Genomic DNA, 21108 nt, shown 5'->3' on the forward strand with positions numbered 1-21108 from the left:
GGATAGTTATGGTCTGTGTGGATAGTGGGGCTGGGAACCAAATGTCTTCTTGATAGCTTCTTGGTAGAAAAGATGTGAACTCTGGGTACACCCATAGGGTGTTCTTTTCTATGTCATTACTTGCCCAGCTCTTTCAAACCTTTTTGGCTTTCCAGGGCAGCCAAGCACTTGAAGATTCAGTTACTTATCCTGATGTACTTGAGATCTGACTTCAGCACACTTGGATGTTTTTCTGTGGGGTATTTTGATTTTTTGGTGTCTGTAAATCAGACCATGGGCACCAAAACTCAGAGGAACTTGCACAAGCTTTGTTCTGATTTCTTTTATTTAGTGCTGAAGTAGCACTTGTAACAAATGAGGTGGTTTGTCCTTGTTTGAAGGACAATACGCCAGCTACGTGTACAGGGTTGGACCTGCTGTGCGAGCAGTAAGTGACACAAAGCTTAGATTCCTTGTTTTCCAGATTCTTTGCCAGTCAAAAAGGCAAGTTCACTCCTTTTGTTATCCTGGAACCCACCATTAAGTGATGTTGAAACTTTCAACCTGGAGCTTGAATAAACACAAATAGAAGCCTCTGAAGGTCGCTGGGGTCTTCTCGGGCATCAACTGCAATAGCTGAACGAATCACACAGTCTTTTGTGATGTGGAAATGAGTTTTACACCTTCCATCTCATGTGGTCTTGGTGTACAAACAGCTTTGTTTGTAAGTGTCAAAGGGTAGGGGAAATCTATAAAGGGGGAAGGCATTTCCTGTGTGTGACAGGCTGTCCTGCTTGGGTCACGGCAGGGATCGCGCCTTTCTCTTTGACCTGAGTTTGGAGGCTCTGATCCAAGAATGTGCTGCTTTTTTCCTTTCTTGTCTCGTCTGGCTGTTGTGTTCAGTGACACTTCCTTGAGACTGAGGGGAACATATCAGTGTGTGTACTGAGGCGTGAGATTTGTTGGCCACCATCCCTCGGTGTGTCCTGACCTCTCCAGTATTTCCAGCTTCACACCCCCATATCAGTTAATTGCTCATCTCATGCTCCCTCCCCATTACTGCGTTCCAGGCAGTCACTTAGACACAAGGAAGAAACTGTTTCCCAAATGCTGATTGCATGCAGATGAGCTCTGCAGCTTGTCCAGTGCTGGTCTGGTGGTCTCCAAGGACAGTCAGGTGTTGGATCTGATCCAGTCAAAGCAACAGCCACCAGTGGAGTTTTCTGGGTTGCTCCCCCAGTGTTGCCTCACTCCTGGGACCTTGCTGTGAGCCTTGGCGAATGCTTTGGGAAATGACACCAATCTCTTGCAGCGGAGTGGCAGGTCCTGGTAGTTTGCTTCTCTGTAAAGTGATGGGGGAGCCATGCATGCTGAGCACCTTCTCTGGCTCTCTGGGGAGTGGAACAGAGGTGCAGGTATGGCTCGTCCTACCCTTTTCTCTTGTGCTTTTGTAGATTTTATGCCAGTGTTTGTGGCTTGGGTGCCGTCCAAGGGAAAGGCTTTCCTATTCTGTGTCCCATCCTTTTCTCTGCCTGTTTTCCACACATTTTCATTATGAGGCTTCTGATCTTTAATGTATCTTTTACTCCCATTTTCCCATGTTTTTTCCTCCTCTTCCTTTGCAACACTTCAGGTATCAGACAGTGGTGTTGCTTTGTAAGAGGAGTTTTCTCTACTCTCCTCCCGGGATAGCAGTCAGAAACCTGTGTGATGTGATGATGATGTATGTAATGACAGACCCTGGTGCCATGTCACATGGCTGAGGAAAAAGGAAGAGTGGAGAAACTTCAGAGTAAATTGGAGCTTGCAAGATGGGGCCGCTTCGCATGCCTGCACAAAGCTGAACAGAGCTGCAGACGTCGGGGCTCCTCCAAGAAATTCAGGGTGGGTGGTAGGCTGTGACAGCTGAGCTCCACGTTTGTCGTGCCCTGAGAAGTCCTTGCTCATTTGAGGATTAAACTGTAGCTACTTCCCCGAGACAGAACTGCTGCCAAGATTCCAGTCTGGCTCAAGCCACTCTCCACACTTCATAATGAAGTTTGAGAGAGCTTTAACATCTTGGTGTTGGCAGAAACATGGTCTTAAAATCACGGTGTGGTTGGAGACTGGCTGGCTCCGGACACTGGTAATGGGGCTGGAGACTTTCATCTCAAGGTCAAATCCAGCTGTGGTGTTAGTGACAAAGTCATGAACTTCTGACTGATGGTTCAGGGCTTGTGTGTGGAAAGATGTCTCGAGTCCAGCGCCAGAATTGGGAGTCAGGAGACTTGAGCTCCATTCCTGAGCTTTGCCAGAGTTGTTTGGAAAGACCCTCAGCAAGGCACTTAATGTCTTTGTGACGTGAGTCTTGCTGAGAGAAAGCACTGAAGTTCTACGTACCTCAACGTGGTGTCAAGTCCTCACGCTCATTCCTGACTGCAAACTCCTGAGTACCCGTGGATGCAGAAGTGCAAAGACCTGGGTGGGACATACTGGCTTTGCTCAGATGTGTTAGGTGCCTGGAGCCCCGTTGTTGGCACTAGCAGTAACTGGTGTGCTTTCTGGCAGCTGGAAGGGTGAGGATGTGATGTTCTTGGGAGACAGCGCTGCTCTTCTGAGTGCCGGTGGCCGCTTGCTTGGGAGGAAGCTCGTGGGGGCCTCCTCTCTGGCGGCCATATGAGAAGCTGGTTTCTGTGTTTGAGAGCTGGTATCAATAGGCAGCAACAGCTTGCTGAGAAATTTAGTTTCCCAGAGACTGCGTTAACCTCGACTGAGCTGCTGCCTCCTTCCCAAGCCAGACGTGGGCAGCCTCTCCCGGCAAGCCTCCGTCGCTGCTCTTCAGAGTCGCTGTACTGGTGTTAATGCTGTGCTCTGCTGGATGTACCCCTGTTCCTGTTACGCCTCAGAGAGGGTTTGAATCGGAATCACAGAATTTCTAGCTCTGTTTTTGGCCTTGTGCCCAGGCTGCGCTGCAGGCTGGGGCAGCGCTCCGTCTCCTGGCAGCTCTCGGCACTGCTGGGGGAGACTCGCTCCCCAGAGGAGACCTGGGTGCTCTGGACTTGGGTCTGCCTGGCCTTGAGAGCGAAGCATGAAGCTGCAGCCTGCAACACTGTAATCCCAAAGCTGCAGCCTCTCCTGCACGTGCCAAGTTCCTTTGGCTGTTAAGTGAGGGGAGGAAAGTCAAGGGGAGCTTGTAGAGCACGGCTTCTGTGTTTGCTTTTAGCTTCATGAATAGCAGCAGTGACCTGTCTGGCTGTGTGCTGGGAAAAGGCTGGTTTGCTAGCTCTGGATGGCTGTTGTCGGAGAAGAGCTGGCATTTATGCCGTTGTCTGTTCTGTGTTGACTTTGGAATCTCTGTGCCTTGCCCAGGTCTGCTCGTGGCTGCAGGCAGCCCTCTGGTTTCCAGTGGGACATGGCAGTGCCTGCACTTGAACTGGGACCCAGGGGGTGCTGTGCTGGACACAGGTGACAAACGTGTCCTTGCGTAACTTCAGCCATGGGGAGGGAGAGTGTAATGCTATTTCACATGGAAGAAATTGAGGCTTGGGTCAGCTAGCTGGAACAAAGGCTCCGTGCAGCTCTCTGTAGCGTTTGATGTGATCTCTGTTGTGCTGCTCTGTCAATAGGCCCAGACTGGAGCGGTGGGGCTGGGAGAAGGGAAGGCCCCAGGGAAATTTATGTAGTTTCTGCCTGAGTAATGTTTCGGAAACTCTGTTAGTACTGAGTGAGGAAAGGCTAATACCAGCCTCTTCAGTAAGTCCATGTGGAGGTGGATGGAGGGAAGCGAGAGTCATCATCTTTACTGGCAATGACTTGGTAGTGATGAGACCCCCACGGCGCACACTGGTGTTATTGGGGGAGAGCTGTGGGGAAGAGCCAGCAGAGTCTGAGAGCATAAGGAGGACAATGAGGTTGGCCAAATCAGGTCTAGGCTGTGGTAAGCCCTTGCTCTGTAGTTTTGTCTCCTGTCTGTGCAGCTGGGGGTGTGGCTGTGTGCTCTGGTGATTATTCTGGCAGGAAGATGTGCTGTGAATTGATAGCCAGGTAAGTATGTTCTGCTGACTTCTTCTTTGTGTTAGTTACAGGACTCTCATCAGGCCCACGTACAAAATGTCCTACCGAACCGTGACCACGCTGGAGTGGAGGTGCTGTCCTGGCTTCACAGGGAGCAACTGCGAAGAGGGTAAGTTATCCAGTAAGGTATCTGCCCTTACAGAGCAGCAAGGGGATATGTGGATGGACCAGCTGTGGTGAGTTGGGGTTTCTTCCTTACTTTGCTCAACACCTCTCAAACACAGAAACAAATCGCCTGTTCTCTTCGTCGCTGTCTGAATGCTCACACACAGGCTCTGAAAAGAGGTCTCGGAAAACAGATCATACTGAGTGCCTGCAAAGAATCCTAAACAGGGAGGGGAAAGAAATTAAGGAATGGGGGATGAGCTGTTTATCAATGTGCTCATGCGTGGTGTCCTCATTGCATGGTCCTTCAGAAAATGCACTTCCTCCGTGTCGCTGCGTTATCTCCTCCACATCGCACTGTCATCTGTTGCTGTAGCTGAGGAAAGCTGGTCTCTGGATGGCTGCTTGTAAGAGTTTTGTGTCTTTAAGGTCTGGACACAGATAATCTGTGTTCTGCAAAGCTTGAAATGAAATTGGGCACCTTCTGGTTCCCCTTCCCACCTGTCCCTTGACTTGTTGGTGCAACACTTGGGTTGCACAGTGCACGTGGTGACACAGCTCTGGGTTTGTGTGTGGCCTTCTCCATGGAGGAAAACACAGGGCTCTTTCTAGAGTTGGAAAAAAGGAGTCTGTTCCCTTGCTGGTAGTGATGGACTAAAAGGGCATGTTTTGAGTTTTCCTTCATGATATTTTCTGCTTTAACTGTTGCTTCTGGGGCTTTGAAACAAGTCCTGCTTCCCTATAGAGTTTCAGGTTTAGGCACTGAGGCATCAGCATTTCTCCTGAGGGCTTGTGGCTTAACAGCGGGAGAGAAATTGAGCCTTGGGTTATGTGTTTGCTTGTGTTAGCTCAACACAACCTGCTTCTGCTGGCTGGTGGAGGGTCCTCGGGGTCATCCAGCATCTCCAAGACTGCTGTTTTATAGCTGCACCAGCTGTGTGCTCATCACACTATCCAGGCCAATCTCTTACAGGAAGTTGTCTTTACAGTCACAAAGAATGATGACTGCAGGCAGCAGCACCTTTTAGGCTGCCAAGGGAACGATTGCTTCCCAGAAGCTCAAGAAAGTCTTAAAAATTAGCAAAGCTGTCCTAAATTGCAGCCTGCAGGAGAAAGCTTTGCATCTTAGCGCGATGCTGCTGAAGTGAGCCTGGGGCAGAGAAGCTGCTGTGTGCAGCCTGGATTTTTACCTGTTGCTGTGGGGAGGATGGTGTGGAGTACTGAGGGTTTTGGCAGAACAGTTATTTCCAAGGTAGCTGCAGCTCGGCCTGGCTGAGGTTCTGAGCAGGGACACGAGAAGCCTGTGCGTAGACCTTGGTGCCTGGAGGTTTGTACAGGTGTGAGTGATTACAGCTTAGTGGTGCTGCTGGTGCAAAGGAGAGAACCCGGTTCTCTCCCGCAGCGCCAGAGTTCAGTGGAAATCAAAAGCCAACATAAGCTTGTTTGAGAAAGTCAGCAGCAATCTCCCAGGAGCAGGTCTGTGGAACGAGGTGACAATTTTATGCAGTCAGTTTTCAAGGTGAAACTGTTCTTTTGGGCTTGGCTATGGTCTGCAGAGCATGAGCAGGAAGGCAGGAGCAAGCCCTCCCTTTCATGTGTGAGATTTTTTTTACCTTTTCTTACCTTCCCTAAACATCTGGCGCTACTGACAGTCTTATATCCTTGAAAGGAGGAGGAAAATGAAAGAAAAAGACCCCTTTCCAGTACAGCAGGGCTGTGCTACTGAATCTCTAGTAGGAGTGTTGACACAATTTTAAAACTGAATTATTTATTTACTGATCATGTTAATCCTTAATGTTAGTGTCACTGGAAATTGTAAGAAAAAGAGGCTGAAATAAGTTTTTTAAGGGTTTTTTGATAAGGCCTATTGTGTACTCCTTCCTTTCTGTACTCTCCTACTCCCAGTTTGGTTCTTCTGGGAAGGTTGGATGCTTCCATCTGTGTGGGTCCTTCCTGGAAACAGCAGAGTAAAGAAAACAAAAAACTAAACTGAAATAAAACAAACCCAGTGCTATTACGAAGCCACAGCGAATCAGCAGTGTAGAACCTCAAGTGCTTTTGTTTTTTTGGTATTGGTTAGATTTCACCTTTATTTTATTTCCCATGTATATTCAGCTGGTGCTTCTGCAGTGGGAGTGAGGTGGGTATGATTGGACCTGCACTATTTTTAGCTTGCTTCCATGATGGGCTGCAAATGCTCTAATTCTGATGGTTACTGTTGTTCTCCACTGTCTGCAGAACAGCAACCACAATGTCTTTGAGCTTCCACTTCAAAACATCTCCTGTTCCCAGAGACTGAAGGAAACCGGTTTCTTTCCTGATGGACCTGGGAATAGTAAGGCTGCATTTTTTTGAGTAGGACAGACTAAGACAGGAGTCAATGGATTGATGGAGCACAGAGAACTCTTGGGAGCTGTGTGTGTGTGAACATGGCTGCGGGATCCCTTTGGACTGCTCGTATCTTTAGAGTCTTGAGGCTCAAGAGGTCCTCCCTGTGGTTCTTCCTTTAGGCCTCAGTGAGCAGGGTTGATGCTTGTTCCTTTGTGCTGTTCCGGAGTGGTGTCTCTGGGGGAGTCTCTGCAGCCCATCTGGATTATTTTTACCAGCTCTCCTTTTATAAGGCCTTCCTTGCTCTTTAATTGGTTTTATTTCTTTTAGCATTTTATAGGGGAAGATAGGATGGTGGGAGGCAGAACCGAGTAAACAAAGTCAAAGAACTTGCAATCATTCAAAGTCTGCAGGGCAGCGATTTCAGACATCCATAATGCCTTGTTATCTCCTGAATAGCAGGTCAGTGTTTCTCTTGCACAGGAAGCAGTTGAGTGTGGATGTCTCGCCTCAAAGTACGACAGACTGTGATTAGACCAGCTGGCTGTAACGCCCCTTCAGTGAGAGCTCCACTTCCACAGTACCGCACCGCACGCTGATAGCGCGAACTGTTAAATGCAGTTCGAGGCTTACACAGTGTCTTGACCCTGAGCTAATAAGTTGAGCTTGAGAAAGTAACCACTTAACTGGCACTGGCTGGCAGGCACCTACATTAATGCTGAGGGCTGCACATTGTTTAGACTTAAATTATCTTGGGAATTAAACTCCTGCCTTGCAGCTGATAAAGAGCAGCATCATCTGGAGGGAGCCCAGCTCCAAAAGCAGGTGGAGGTCTTGCCGCTCAGTGGGCTATCGATTTACTGAGGTGGGGACGGCTGCTTCCAATCTGTTTCCTTTTTTAAGCTGGCACTGCTCGGTGCTCTCCCCGCTTCCTGTCACGGCTCTCCCCAAAATAACGTCAACTCTTGAAAGGTCTCTACTTGCTTTATTGGTTTTTGTAGAACTGTGACCAGCTAGTTGAGTAGATAGTTAAAAAACACTAGCTGTACCAGGGCTTCCTGAAGGATTTCTTGCCCATTCCTTGGATGGAGAAGGAGACTTGATGCAAACAAGTCTGGTGAATTTAACTGTCAGTAGATGCTAATTTTTATTTTCCAGTTTCAGGGATTTTTTTGTTTTGTTTAAACTGGAGCCCAAGCCTGGGACAGGAAATGAATCTACTGAGCCACCCAGCCGGCTGACTGCTGATATAAAGAACATATGGACGAGGGCAGTGCAGAGGTGAAGTGGTTTAGCTATTGCAATCATGCATCAAGCTGATTGGTTTGAATCCAAGATGATGCTGACATTTCAACTCAACCTTTTTTCTATATGGCTGAAAGTTCAAAGGCAAGTGCAGGCTCTTGGGAGAGGAAAAATGTCCCTAGCAAGTTCAGGGGCTCAGCACACCCTGGAGCTCTCCTGTGTGGCAAGGTCTTATTTCATTTTACACATCTAACATAGATTTCTTTGTATTGCTTGAGTTTGGGATGGTAGCCAGTGTCCCATTTACCCCAGAAGCAGATTGATGGTAGGCAGCTTAGCTGTTCGGGCAAGAAGCACTTCCAAGCGTAGCCTTGGCCCCTCTGAAGTGAGGACATTGTGATTCCACACTTCCTTTTATTCTTTCTATAAGAACACAAGTAAGAGGGGCAATTTTGAGGAGCCTTGTTCAAATAATGGCTTAATTTGAGGGCTTCCTCCATGTTAAGTGCAACCTGGATTTCCTAGCAATTATCTAGTTAATAAAGCAATTAGTATGTAGGTGGTAACTTGTTGTCACTAACTCTGTAAACCTGCCTTCAAAATTTTTTTGTGAAAGAAGATTAAAACACATTGATTGCCCTGGATAGAACACTGGTGGCACTGGCTTTGAGTGATGGTGTTTGTGTACCTGTAGCACACAGGCGTTGGGTAGTACCTTTGATGATATTTTCTGCCACAGTCGATGCCTCCTGCTCCTCTGTGTTACGCTTGCTCCTGCTGCATTTCTAGTGCCCCCTTCATTATAAGGCTGAAGGTCCCCCAGAAGGTTCCCAATCTACTCTATGATGTGTCGCCTGGTTCCTGTCTGCTCCCATCACCACGCTGACCAGTCGGCAACCTCTGGCTGCAGGAATAATGCGTGTGTCACCATGATTGGGTTTTCTGAGGAGTTCCTGGGGTGTTTGGTCACTGTTGGAAGAACCTGCAGCCTGCTGCGAGCCCTTTCTGGCACTGCTGCTGTGTGACTACTTGAATGATTTCTCCAAGCTCATCTTCTCTTTTGATACAGTCAAAAACAGAAAAATCCTTGTCAGATTTCCAAAGCCTTTAGTGCTGCATTCCAGCATCTGAGTAGTTTCATTTTTTGGACATTTTTAATCTGAACAGGGAGAATCTTATTCAGCACCTAATGTCAAAATATTTGGAGTGCTGAATATCTGCAGATGTTATCTTAGCATAATTAGAAAAGCTATGTGCTCTGCTGTTACACTGTCTCAGTATTTCAGCTCCCGTCAAATTACCGTGAGATGTACAGAATCCTTTTTATGTTGATAAGCTATTTGTTTGCTTTCACAAATGTACTGGATGCTTTCTGTTCCTTATCTGTGTATTTTTTAATTCACAAGTGACCATCCCATCTGTTTGTAGTTCATGTTTTTCCTATTAATTTGCTTGATTTCCAGTCGGGGTGGACATAACCTTAGCTGGGGTTGGGCTAAGGCGGGACTGGGCTGTGAGGCTCTACCTGTGTCTGCTCAGCCTGGATCTCTTCTCAGTGTGCCAGCAGGAGCCAAGCACGTGGTGCTTCTTTAACAACTCCTGTTTGTTCCTGGGTGCTGGTGTAACTGAGAGGTGGGTTTTGGGTCATGGCGGGTGCAGCAGGAAGAGGTTAGAGTTGAAGAGAAAATCCTGGGTGGTTGACTTGAGTTTCTGAGCTCCTACTATTGTGGTGAAGCAGCTTCTGCCATCACACAGAGTGGATGCCAGTGCCAAGGTAGGGCTGTGTCTCTGCCAGTGTTGCTGCTGGTTTTACCTTCGTCTTCTATGAAACTATATTCAGGTTATGAAAACAAGCAGAGTAGTAATCCTGATCTTAGAATTTCTGGAAAGATCAAAAACTTGGAATTACTACAATGAATGGTCTATGAAATCGGACAGGGTCCTTGTTTTTGCCTGTTAGAGATGATATGGATTGGTTGTGCCTTGAAGCTGAGAGTCTCTTGAGGTTCTTTTTATCTGCTTTGGTGGCAGCAGGTAAGTGCGTGCTACTGAGCTGGGCTACATTAGAGGCAACTGTGGTCAAAAAACATTGTGAATTAGTGACTGGAGCTGTGATCAGCAGTGCTGGTTTTGTTGAACTCTGCTTCAAGCACTTGTCACTGCAGTATGAAGAACACTCGTTGGAGGCATCTGTAGCAACATGGCAGTTCCGAAGTAAATGAAGGCTGGGAGAATCTTGCTGGCAAACTCTGAAGAATTCTATGTACCACAAACAAGGCTTCAAACAGCATTTAATAACAGACTTCATCAGGACACTTGAGGGGGTGAGACGTGGCCACTTAAACAGGTTGTACAAGGTCCTCAACCACCAAAGCACCACCTTAAGGAAATGCTCTGTGAAAATCTATCATGAAGTTCATTAGACTGATAACTTTTACTCGGAATTCAGCATATGTTTCTTGCTTGGGGTCGTGGTTTGTCTCCTCCTTGGATGATGCATCCAAATCCACAAGTAACATGTTAGTTTGCATTTCATTTTGAGCCCAGCAGGCATACGGCAATGAGGTTACAAGGCCTTTCCAAGTGAGCCTGGAGGGACTTGTTGGCTTGAGTTTGAAGTTCTGGCAAGCAGCTCCCTCCAGCTCTTCGCTGTAATAAACTCAGGGTTCAGTCCCTGGCCTCTTGCAGATACGGAGCGCGGTTGCGTGTCTCTGGATAATCAGTCACTGGGAAGGCACAGATGTTTCGTGATGCGTAGCAATGGGTGCAGTATAAAAGAAAGGCAACATCAGGGTCACAGTGCAGATGCAACCACATCTTGAGTATGTTCATTCTTGACAGGAAAAGTCTTAACATGTGCAGTTTTCTTGTTGCTTATACCATGAAGTGAGTAATGCAAAACCTAATCATGACTCTTATTTGCCTTGCAGTGCCACGGGTGGCTGATGCTTTGACTGCAGGCGGATCCAGCAGCAGTGTGTTGCAGTGAGGGTCAGACTGATGTGTGGGGTTACCTAGGGTACTCCCTTAAGCCACTTTGGGCAGCGATTCTAACCCAATCAGAGGGATTATAGCTACATGGGTCTAGAAGATGTCCTAGTCTTTACCTGGCTGTGGAGTTACTGATTGAAAGTTTCCTGCTGTTTTTTCTTTTCCTGTCTGTGAAGTGCACTCCTTGTTCTACAAGCGTAGAAGAGAAACAAGCGGACCCAGGGAGGATTTGGAATTCGGTGGTTAATTTGTAAACGATGGCTTTTGTAGCAGTGATGCTGAAGAAGTCCTTGGTGCATACGCGCTGTGGAAAGTGTAGGGGCCAATGTTGAGTGCTAGGTGGTTCCTCGTGAATCCTTGAGGGATTCATAATGAGTGGACTTTAGTCTCTGGCAGCAGGAACTGCTCGGTCAGATCTAGTAAGTGAGTTAGCATGAGAGGTTTCTGTTAAAGGTGTCGGGTCTTATTGTCATGGAAAGAGTGTTTCCTACAGCACATGCTGCTGTGGTCCTGCTGAGACACTGGTGGAGATTGTGAAGTATCTTGGTTAACTGGTTCTTCTCCAGTGACCAGTGTAGGCGATAGATACAAAATTGTTGCCATTGTCAGCCAGTGTTTCTTAGTGAGAACGATGGAAGCCTGTGCTTGAGTAACAAAGGCTCTGGTTTTCTCTTTACCGATGGTGCGAGTTATTAAATTCATGTGGCTCTTAGTACTCGCATAGGGATGGCTCCAGAGCTGTGGCGAGATGTGTTGCTGCAGGGCTTTGCACTGTAAAATGTTACAGCCCATTAAATATGGGAACAAGCTACTCCTAAACTTGGCTTATTTGATCTCATCAAACTTACCCTCAAGTGATTAAGCAAGCGGATGCTTTTCAACTGTTCTCCAGTTGTATTATGTGTGAAACACGTCTCCTGGTGCGATTGGCCAAAGATGCCCTGAGCATTGTGCTTCTGCCATGGACTCTAGTCCTTGTGGAAACACAAATAAGCAGTTGTTCCTATTGCATCCAGTCTGGCTGGGTGGGGTGCAGAGGTTGGGTATTGGTTTACATTTAATATAACGTAAACCTGAAGGTTTTTGCTTTTGTCTTATATCAGCACTCACTGCAAGACAGCAGCTTTTTATGAGCTACACAGGAAAATAAACCATTCTCTTTGTTGCACAAGTAGTTCAAGTTTGTTTACAGTATGTGGCTGTACAAAGGTGGTGCTTGTCTTAGGAAGCAGAGTGACTGCTAGCAGTGGTAGTTAGGATGGTAACAGTAAACTCTTTATGACATTATCAGTAACAAGGTCCTTCATACACTTAATGGGAATTGGAGCATTTAGATGGCTCTCAGCGTGGAGTGGCAGGCTTTTCTAGAATGAGTGTCCTTTGACCCTTGGTGCTGATCTACTAGACCTGGACAACTGGGAATACTATAAACTCTGGAATACAAACCTTTACCCTGGAATCTGGTTTTGCTACAAGTTCAGTGGTGTTAAGCTTTGGTTTAAGCAGCAGTGACAGAGTAAAAATGAGTTTCACTCTTCAAACTCATTAACAGCTGGCAGGAGAAAGAGAAGAGAATGTTCCTGAAGGGATGTCAAGCTGGTTATTTACCAGTCTTTCGTCACTGGAGCTGTGCTGATCCCAGAGCAAGTGAGCATCCTTTTTCCAGTCCTCGTGGTTTTGTACCTTATTTATATCTCAAATCAGCAGAAACTCTGATCTTCACCTGGCTTTTTATGGCAGCTTGTAGAACTGTAAATGTGAATACACTCTGACAGCAAACCCTAAATCAGCCTTTGGTCGATGCGAGCTGGAACGATTTGAGAACCTGTGTAACCTTTTGACCAAACCTGGGCTGGTGTTCAATATCTTTAACAAGAACTGAAGCCAGAATGTCCCTGATGACTTTGATTTTCATTACGAGCCAGCTGTAGACCCTAATGTGCACTCAGGCTGGGACAGAGGATATAATGGGTCAGCTGCAGCATGAACATGGTTCCCTGTTTCTGAGTGGGTGTTGGAAGAGCTAAGAAGTGATCGTTGAGCTCTTTCTGACTAATACAGATGACAGAGGAGGGTTGGACTGCTTATGTTTGTGTATGTAGGAAAAGTAGTAAAATGAAACTCTCTGGAACCTGTATGGAAAGGGAAGGTGGTTTTATATTAAACCACATAAATACGTTGATTCTACCCACTTGCATTCTTGTAATGGAGCGCTTGTGGGTCTGGATTGGATCACTTGGTGGCAAGAGAAGAAGGGACAATGGTTGTCAAGTCCTGTGTCTCTTGGGTTTTTCCTGGCTGGTGATGACAGCTAGAGTTTGGTCAGGTTTTTTTCATGCCTTTTGGTTGTCAGTGGTAGTTATGATGTATCCTATTGGAATTTTGCTTGCTTCACCCTCTCTAACTCTTGTCACTCTCCCTGTGTGACACCCCTGTGCCTTTTGAGAGCCGTGCTATGGACAGCGAGTTCCACTCAATGCATTTGTAGATCCAGGTTTCTCTTCAGGATCTTTGCGTTTTGCCTGGGATGTGACAGCCGGGGAGTTTCTCTGTGCTTGCTGCCATGAAGCCAGGTTTGGTATGTGCTGTGGCATCCTCCTGCGTGCTCCTTCTCTGGGTCCTGCTCCTCCCTGGCTGGCTCTGGCATCCAGCAGTGCCAGAAAAACCAACCAACCCACCCCCCAAAATGACCTGGCAAAACCACCCCAACAAAAAGCCCCCAAAACATCGTTTAATGTTCAGGTTGCCCAGTTTTTTTCCCCTTGTTCCAATATCTAAATTCCCCTTCATTGATGCAATACGATGCTTCAGGCCATGCTCTCTAGGGCCATGATTGCAACTCCTTATATGATTGAAGCCACTTGGCCGGCAGCCCTTATCACCACGGGGTTCTTTCCTCTGGTGAGCGTGGCTGGTGCGTGTTAACTGCGCTGTGGTTCCAACTTTTGTAGCTTCAGGATTTATGTTCCAATAGTGCGAATATGCTGGTGTTTGTTTTCCCACCTGAGACCCACAGGTTTATTTACTGTCCTTGGCGAGCTGGTTTATCATGTAGGCATGTGGCAGGGCCTCGTGTGTCTGTAGCCATCGATCTCAGGCACACAGTAGATGTTTTTATTGCCCTTGCTTATCTGGCTGTCCTTCACTGCTCTAATATGAACCATACCAAATAAAGCTGCCTGAGAATTGGGGATTATCTGTGGTATTCATCACTTTTAGGAAGAGGAGGTGCTTTAATGTTGGCTTTTAGCGTTTGCTAGGCCATGTCTCCTTGACAGAAACCAACAGACTAAAGCGATTACCAAGAGCAGCTGCTTAGACGGGGCTTTGGATATTTTTTCCGCTTTTTCTGACCTGAACCACAGCAATTATAAGTTCTGGTTATTGTAAACTCACCACAGAATACAAGGCATACCTTAAAATGATGTCATGTCTAGACACACAATGCAGGTATAAATTATGGAGAGAAAGTAGCTTGTTCAGTGGTTAAACAGTAAAAATTTAACAAGATCTTTCTGTGTCTCCAGCCCTCACTCTTGCATACGTATTTCTTTACCTCTTACCAGGAGAATTCTGTGACTGCCTCTTAATTTTTTTGTGTTGGGAGATGGAATTTCCTCCCTGTTCTCCATTTCATTTCCTATTTCTGCCTTGCTGGGTCTCAAGGGAAGCAGCGTAGCCATCTACTTAGAGCCCAGAGCTGGCGAGGAAGACTCCCGGGCCCAGCCATGACTCAGGCACAGTCACAAGGAGGGTCATGTATGGCAAACTCTTCAAAAACCAACTTGCTGTTTTGGGTAGTTTTGTTTTATGGGGTTGCAGGGGAAAGAAGAACTCGCTGTGGTGCCCAGACTCTGGATTTCTCTGAAGTATTCACTAGTTATGGTCTCAGCAACATTGTGGGGCTGTGTGGGGCTTGAGTTTAAGGGCGCGTTGGAACCTGTTTGAAGCAGTTTTATCTGGTGGAATTTCTGTCTTGAGCCCCTGCTGCTGCTCTGCCTGTGAATGGTGGGGTGCAGCTAAGGTGTTACAGACCATCTCGTACGGGGGCACTGAAGCCTTGCAAGCTTGGAGGATGGCTGGTGCAGGCACTGCCCATGCACAGATTCCTCGTGTCCCATCCATCACCAGTTATTTGGGCATAACATCCCGGCCTCGCTAGGCTATTGCCTTGTATTGAAAGAGTTTCCCACACTTGGCCTGTGCTTAATATCATGATGAGATGGTGAAATCCGTCTGCCTGGTGTAATCCATCCCCTTCAGGTACCTGCTATGACACACAGGCTTGGGAGCTAGATGAGGCCTGCTGGGCTCAGAAGCCGGTGCAGGACTGTTCTCTGTAGCGTATCCTGTTGTGCTTTTCCTGGCCTAATTACACAGTCTTCAAGTGAAAGAATTTGGCAAGAATATTCTTCGGTTTTAACTGGTGTTTGGTCTCAGGTTTTTTTTTTAATAGGCTCTCAGCTCTCTCCATTATAGAGTGCTGCCTTCTAGAATTTCTGTTCTCTGTCCCTGTAAATGGTCGTTGCAGGTTTTGCTCGTGTGTGATGCCTCTTCTCTCCTGCAGAGCACCTCTCCCACCAGATACCTGCTCTGCCACTTGTGTGTCCTCTTGAGGGCAGGACTTCTGCTTCAGGCCAACAGCTCTGCCTGATGGAATTCTTATTGTACCAGGGCATCTCGTGATCTTTCTTACCCCATAATCACATTAGCTTGTTTCCTGGAAGCTGTCTGCACTGTCCACCTCTAGAGGCAACGTTTGATGCTCAGCAAGCAGAGCTGACATTTGATGGTACAGCAGTTGTTCTGTACTTGTTGCCACAGAGCCAGTTTTGTTGTGCACTGAAGAATTATTCGCCTCCATCTTCAGTACCTGCAGCAAAGCTCTGGTTTCCAAAGGGCACGTGTGCATTGCAATAACTTGGAGTGTCCTCATTGGCAGCGAGTGTGTGGGGAAGGGAAGACTTTGGTATCCACAGACTTAGGTAAACAAGCTTGAAGCCTTGATTCACTCCCACGTACCTGGCTGCTTGATAAAACAGTAATCAGGTCAACTGTCCAACATTCCATATTGGTGTTGGATTTGTTCTGGGACTGTGACTTTCCTGTCCTGACCTCATGTTCATGATCATAAGGTCCCAGTTTGCCCAGACCCTTTTTGCTGTCCTGATTTTTTTGATCATAGCAGGCCTTGTTTTCCCTTGAATGCATTTTTATCAATTTTTCTTGCCTCTTTGTCCCTTTCAGCAGGGAATGTGCTTTTTGCTGTAATTAAAACTACCACTGCACCCTTCCAAGCCATCGCCCAGGCTGACTCTTTCAGCTGTTGAGTCATTGTTTTTTTACATCAATGTCTGTTACTTTTTTTTAATGGCTGTTAAACCAAGGAGGAGAGCGTTCTTGCAGCTCTAAATGCTCTGTTAGCCAAAGTTTGTTCTGCTCCTAGGATATCCACTTGCAGTGTCCCAGTTTTCCCCTGCTCATGGCTTTTGAGAGGTACTTTTTCTTTCGTGAGACTCTTGACCGGTTCAAGTACAAACAGATGGGAAGCAGCAGGGATCCAGCTCCATAGCAGCACCCTGGCCAGGGTCTGAACTCATCCGAAGTGTTTGGTGCTTGGGGACAGGGGCTACAGCCAGGAACTGTGTAGCCTGGGGCAGGATGCTTTAGATTTCTCCATGTGTTGTCCCTTGCTATCCCTACATCTTTTTCTTCTCACCCCACCGCCCCTTTCATTGCATCTTTCCAAGTCTGCAGTCTGGTTTCATGTTCTTGTTTGCCCTGGTGGAACTTGCTTCCTTTCTGGGAATCTGGAGATGTCCCTCTCCGGGGCTGGTCCCAGGGCAAGAATCAAGCGAGGGCTTTTCCCCTCCCTGGGCTGATGGGGACAGTGAGTGGAAGCGACGTGGGAGCTGGGAGAGAGTTATGGAGAAGTTGGTACTTCAGGCAAGAGTTGCCTCGGCATCCTGTTTGGTTTGGTTTTGGGAAATGCTGTGGAGTGGAGGAGCAGTAATGCAGGTAATGGATTCCGGTCCTGCTGCTGAGCACGTGTTGTAAAAGGCATCTTCTGTGGTTCTTGGAGTACCTGCTTCAAATGCACAAGAAAAAAAGCAAACTTTTCTAGTCCCAAGCAGCACAGGATGTGTCTGTTAGTGACTGCCTTGCCTAGCGGGGCTGGTTTTGAGCCCAGGGGCCAATCCGGGTCCTCAGGAGCGAGGCTGCCTGCAGAGGATCTCCCTTGTCCTGATGATGTGCCAACAAGGATTCTCCAGTGAGACGCCTGGTTGTTTCTCATGGAGAATTATCATCGTGTTAACTTTGTCAGGGTTGGTGTGAGCCTCCTTCAAACAAGCATCATATGAAAGTTTGCAAAATCCCATTGTTCCAGGGAAAACTCGCTTGCCCTGAAGGGATGCAGGGAGCAAAGCTTTAAACTGTTCTGGAATATTGAGCTGTGGTCTAGATGCTCTGCCTTTTGCTGTTCTCCAGCTGCTCCTTGTGGAAAGGAACTGGAGGGCAAATCCACCAGGATCTTCTTTCCTGTTCCTCAGCCACCTGAGCAAGGCATCTCCTGATTGAGCTTTCCCAGCTGCCTTCCCTGGAGGGCTTTATGTAAATTCAGGAGGGCTGCTGGCTTGTGAGAAGGAAAGTGATACTTAGGAAATTGCTAGGCTCCAGGATTTAACCCTTTGGCTTCTGGAGTTCCAAAGCACTGTCTGCTTCGACGTGCCAAATAGTCCTCACTTCCCAAGAGTCCCAGAGCTGAGCTGCTGGGCTGGTGCAAGGCAGCTCCTTTCCTTCCCTGGAGCCTCAGGATCCCAGCTGTGTGGATGAGAAATCAGCAGGAAATAACCCAGCAAGAAATGGAGGTGAGAGCGAGGGCCTGAACTCTAAAAAGGGAAACTCTGGGAGTGGCTCATCCCCCTCCCCACCTTTCCTAGAGTTCATGGAGCTGGAGTCGGGGCTGCGTTTATCAAATTCCTGTCTGCAACAGCAATGCAGTTGTTTTAGATTAGTGTACAAATAGACATTAGTGTAATACATCTGTTGTTAATCCGCATCTTGGTAGAAATGAGATGCCAACACATCATTTATTAGCCACGTCGATCCTATAATGTCCTTTCTTTTGTCTTTTGAGTATGTAATAGGTTCCAGGATGCCTTTTATTTCATTGTATACCACATTTCCTCTTGTCTAACATAGCAGGTCGTAGTGCGTTCCAGGATGTAATTTATGCCAGTTTGGAACTGGACACCACACAACATATCCTGAACTCTTCTGAAAGTCTTCAGTGTGTTATTTGTTGTGCTCTGCTCACAGGTCTTTGCTGGGTTGATGGGGATGCTGTTGATAGCAGAAAAACTAATAGGAAGAAAAGCAATTTATTCTTAATCCAAGGGAAGAAAAGCCATTTATTCTTAGTTGAAGGTGAACTAAAGGATCACCAGGAGCTCTGGATGTTGTAACTCTTACACCCTTGGTTTGTTCAGGAAGGCAGGCCCTCGGTGGTCCACCTTAAAGCCTGTTCTTGACTGCTTGTGCGAGAAGACCCTGGGGGTCTGTGAGGAACCAGCTGAGGACTAGATGTGATGTATACATCTCTCCTTTCTAGGAGAGAGTGGCTCTAATGGGTGTTGAGGAGCAGATGCTGTTCACGGGTGATGGGCAGCAGGGACATGGGGCTGCTGAAAGTGGGAGGTTGGTGCTGGTTTGTCTGTGATGATCCTGTGGGGAGGGACTGGCAGCGGCCGCTTGCCTGGCAGCTTCTGCAGGAAGCTGTGCCTTTTGATTTTCTTTCTCGGTCATGGATTAAAATTCCACTGAGTGTGATGGAAGCCTGGTCCTACACACATTCCCTACATACGTACTGCAGCATCCAAATGTCAGCCTGGGCCTGTGTGTGCTGCTTGCTCTGCGGTGAAGTGGGGCACTGGAGCGAGAGCCTGGTCCAGGGGACAGTGCAGCATTGCAGATCAGCTTCTGCAAGGAGGAAGGAACACCACAAACAGGACCTTTGAGGTTTAGGTTAACCAACAGTTGATCTAAACCCACGGGAAGGTTTTGAAAAGAAAATAGTTTGGCAAAATAAATGCTCTTCTCCTCTTTGTTTTCTTTCTTTCCTTGCATGATCTCGCAGGAGACAATTTACCTCACAATTCTCCCAGTTTCCCTGCTTCGTACCCCATTCTGTCTGGTACGTGGCTGTCTTCTGACGCATCAGGCTCACGGACTGCAAGGGAATAATGACAATGTTAGCTGCTGCCCCGAGTTCATGCTTTATTGTCTTTATGTGCAGGATTTAAGCACAGGGAGTTTGTGAATGGGTTGCTAGGGGTAACCAAGACGTAAGACCACAGGGAATAATGTTAATAAAATAAATTGCTGACTCAGAGCAGCCTGATAACTCAGACGGGTGAGTTTTTAGGGTCCACATCACGTGTTTCTCCTTCACTCCCTTCCTGCTCTGCATCAGCTGTTTCTCACTTTCAGGCACTCTCCTCTGTCGGGCTGTAGTTAGGCAAATCCGATATGGTGTCATGCCTGAGCACATGCCTCCTGTGCCAGGATTTCTTGTTTCTAAAGTCTCCAGACAGCAGAATGTTAAATTTTTTAAAAAGGCAAATTGTCACAGAAATGACAAGCTCTTACCCCTCTCCAGACAGCTCAGCATTGCTCTTCTGTGAGAGGCGATATGGCAGAATGTGAAACAGCAAACGGCACCAATGCTGGTCAAGTAATTAATTTTCTTGTCAAGGCATAGGAATACTGGAGAGAGGAAGGAGGGGAGACTGCAGGGTTATTTGTGTTGTGAATTGCAGCCTTGGGTCTGTATTGTGCTATAAATGCAGAAAAGAGCCCCCAGCCCAAAGACCTTACTGTCTGCTTTAATTAAAAATTCATAAAATGACAGGAGCTGTGAGTTTGTGCGTTTGCACAAGAACTCTTGGGGTCTTGGTGTCCCAGGACAGAGTTTCTGCATGGCTCAAAAGATATGCAGAACTCTTTATTGCTAATGAGACTGGCTCTGGTTGCCTCAGAGCAGATAAACCTCCCAGAGTACAGCGCAACAGGTAGGTTGTGCTTGAGAATAACTTTTCTTTAAGAATAAGGTTTTCTGTTAATTGTCTGATGTATGGAGGTTTGTGCTTTCCTTCTTGAAGGGTCTGATCCCAGCCCTTCTCAAAACTCATTCTCCCTGACACTCCTTATTGGCAGTTATCTTGTTGGCTGCTATTGAGGGCCTGGATGGCTACGCTTTGTCCTCCTCTCATCAAATTTGAGAGGCCTTTAGGAGGCAGGGGGTGTGCCTGTACCCAGAAGAGGTAGGAAAATCAAGCACAGTGTTCAGGTTGGGACACACTGTGCCCCAGGTGCCTCGCCTGTTGTTAATGCTTAGGTGATCCATAGACGATACTAGTGCTTCTCTACTCTGTGCCTCAATCCAGTTTGTGTTTGTTTTCCCTGAAGCAGAAATTGGAAATACTTTGATCTATCAGTTGGCTGTCCTTGCTCTAAAATCATCTTGAGAGGCACACTCTGTTTCAGTGGCTTCGAACAGCCGAGTGAGCCCCATCTGAGGCTTTGTGTGCTCCTGTCTGGTCACTGCAGACAGAAGGTTGCAATTATTTCCTTGCGCTTTCAGAGAGTTCATTATGTTGCTCCACATGCCTTCATATGGTGAAGAGCGCTGTGGTTCTAATAAGCTTGGCAGGAGTCATCATTCCTTCTTGGTAAATACTTCCCCTGACTGGAAGCGATGCTGTGAGACCAAGGAGTCCTCTTTGTCTCTGGCTGTGGGGCAGCAGTGCCAGGTGCTGGTCGCTCAGCTCCATCCCTGTGTCCTGGATGAAGCAAGTGTCCATGCTCGTGGGGAGGGAAGGGAGGAACCCCCTTTTATTTGGCTCCGCAGGCAGTGGCCCCAGTTCAGCAAGCACTAGGAATGTGCTGTTCCCATGGTGATCTCTGGACTGGGACTTCCCAGACCGCTCTAGGACTGGGGGAATGGGGTGAGAGAGTGTGTAACTAAGCACAGCAAGTGCTGGTTGGTAGAGTCATGTAGGCAAATGCAGCATGGAAGGAAGGAGCAGGGTGTGTCTGTGGAGAAGTGCAGGCAAAGCGCTCAAGACTGGACGCTTAAGATGCCTTGAAGGTTGACTTTCTTCTTGTACTTTCTCAGATGAAGCTGCTGTGATGTTGGGTGATCTTACTTGCTCGTCCCATGGTCCTGTGTGTTAAATCAGGTTCCCTCCTGCCCCTGAAACTGCTCTGGGCTCCCACCAGCAGAGCTGAGGTCAGGATTACAGTTGATATGAAACTTGGCGAGCTGTGCAGGCGGGAATTGGCTTTGCGGAGGCCGGGCGCGACTGACGTCTGTGTGCTTCTGCCCTTCTGCGGAGCTAATCAGAC

At 47.4% G+C, this 21108-nt stretch overlaps 1 protein-coding gene across 4 annotated transcripts in view; it reads left to right on the forward strand.

Annotated features, from left to right (window-relative positions):
• COL26A1 (collagen type XXVI alpha 1 chain) overlaps window positions 1-21108 on the forward strand; it is a 114331-nt gene that overhangs the window by 22080 nt on the left and 71143 nt on the right. For 3 of the 4 annotated variants that reach the window (XM_069873817.1, XM_069873820.1, XM_069873821.1), the window contains exon 3: window positions 4038-4141. In XM_069873817.1, the coding sequence (XP_069729918.1) occupies window positions 4038-4141 (104 nt within the window). The remainder of the gene's footprint in view (window positions 1-4037; window positions 4142-21108) is intronic. The other variant, XM_069873819.1, reaches the window with a different exon arrangement.

This window comes from Phaenicophaeus curvirostris, chromosome 21 (genome assembly GCF_032191515.1).
Source record: "Phaenicophaeus curvirostris isolate KB17595 chromosome 21, BPBGC_Pcur_1.0, whole genome shotgun sequence".
Lineage (NCBI taxonomy): Eukaryota > Metazoa > Chordata > Aves > Cuculiformes > Cuculidae > Phaenicophaeus > Phaenicophaeus curvirostris.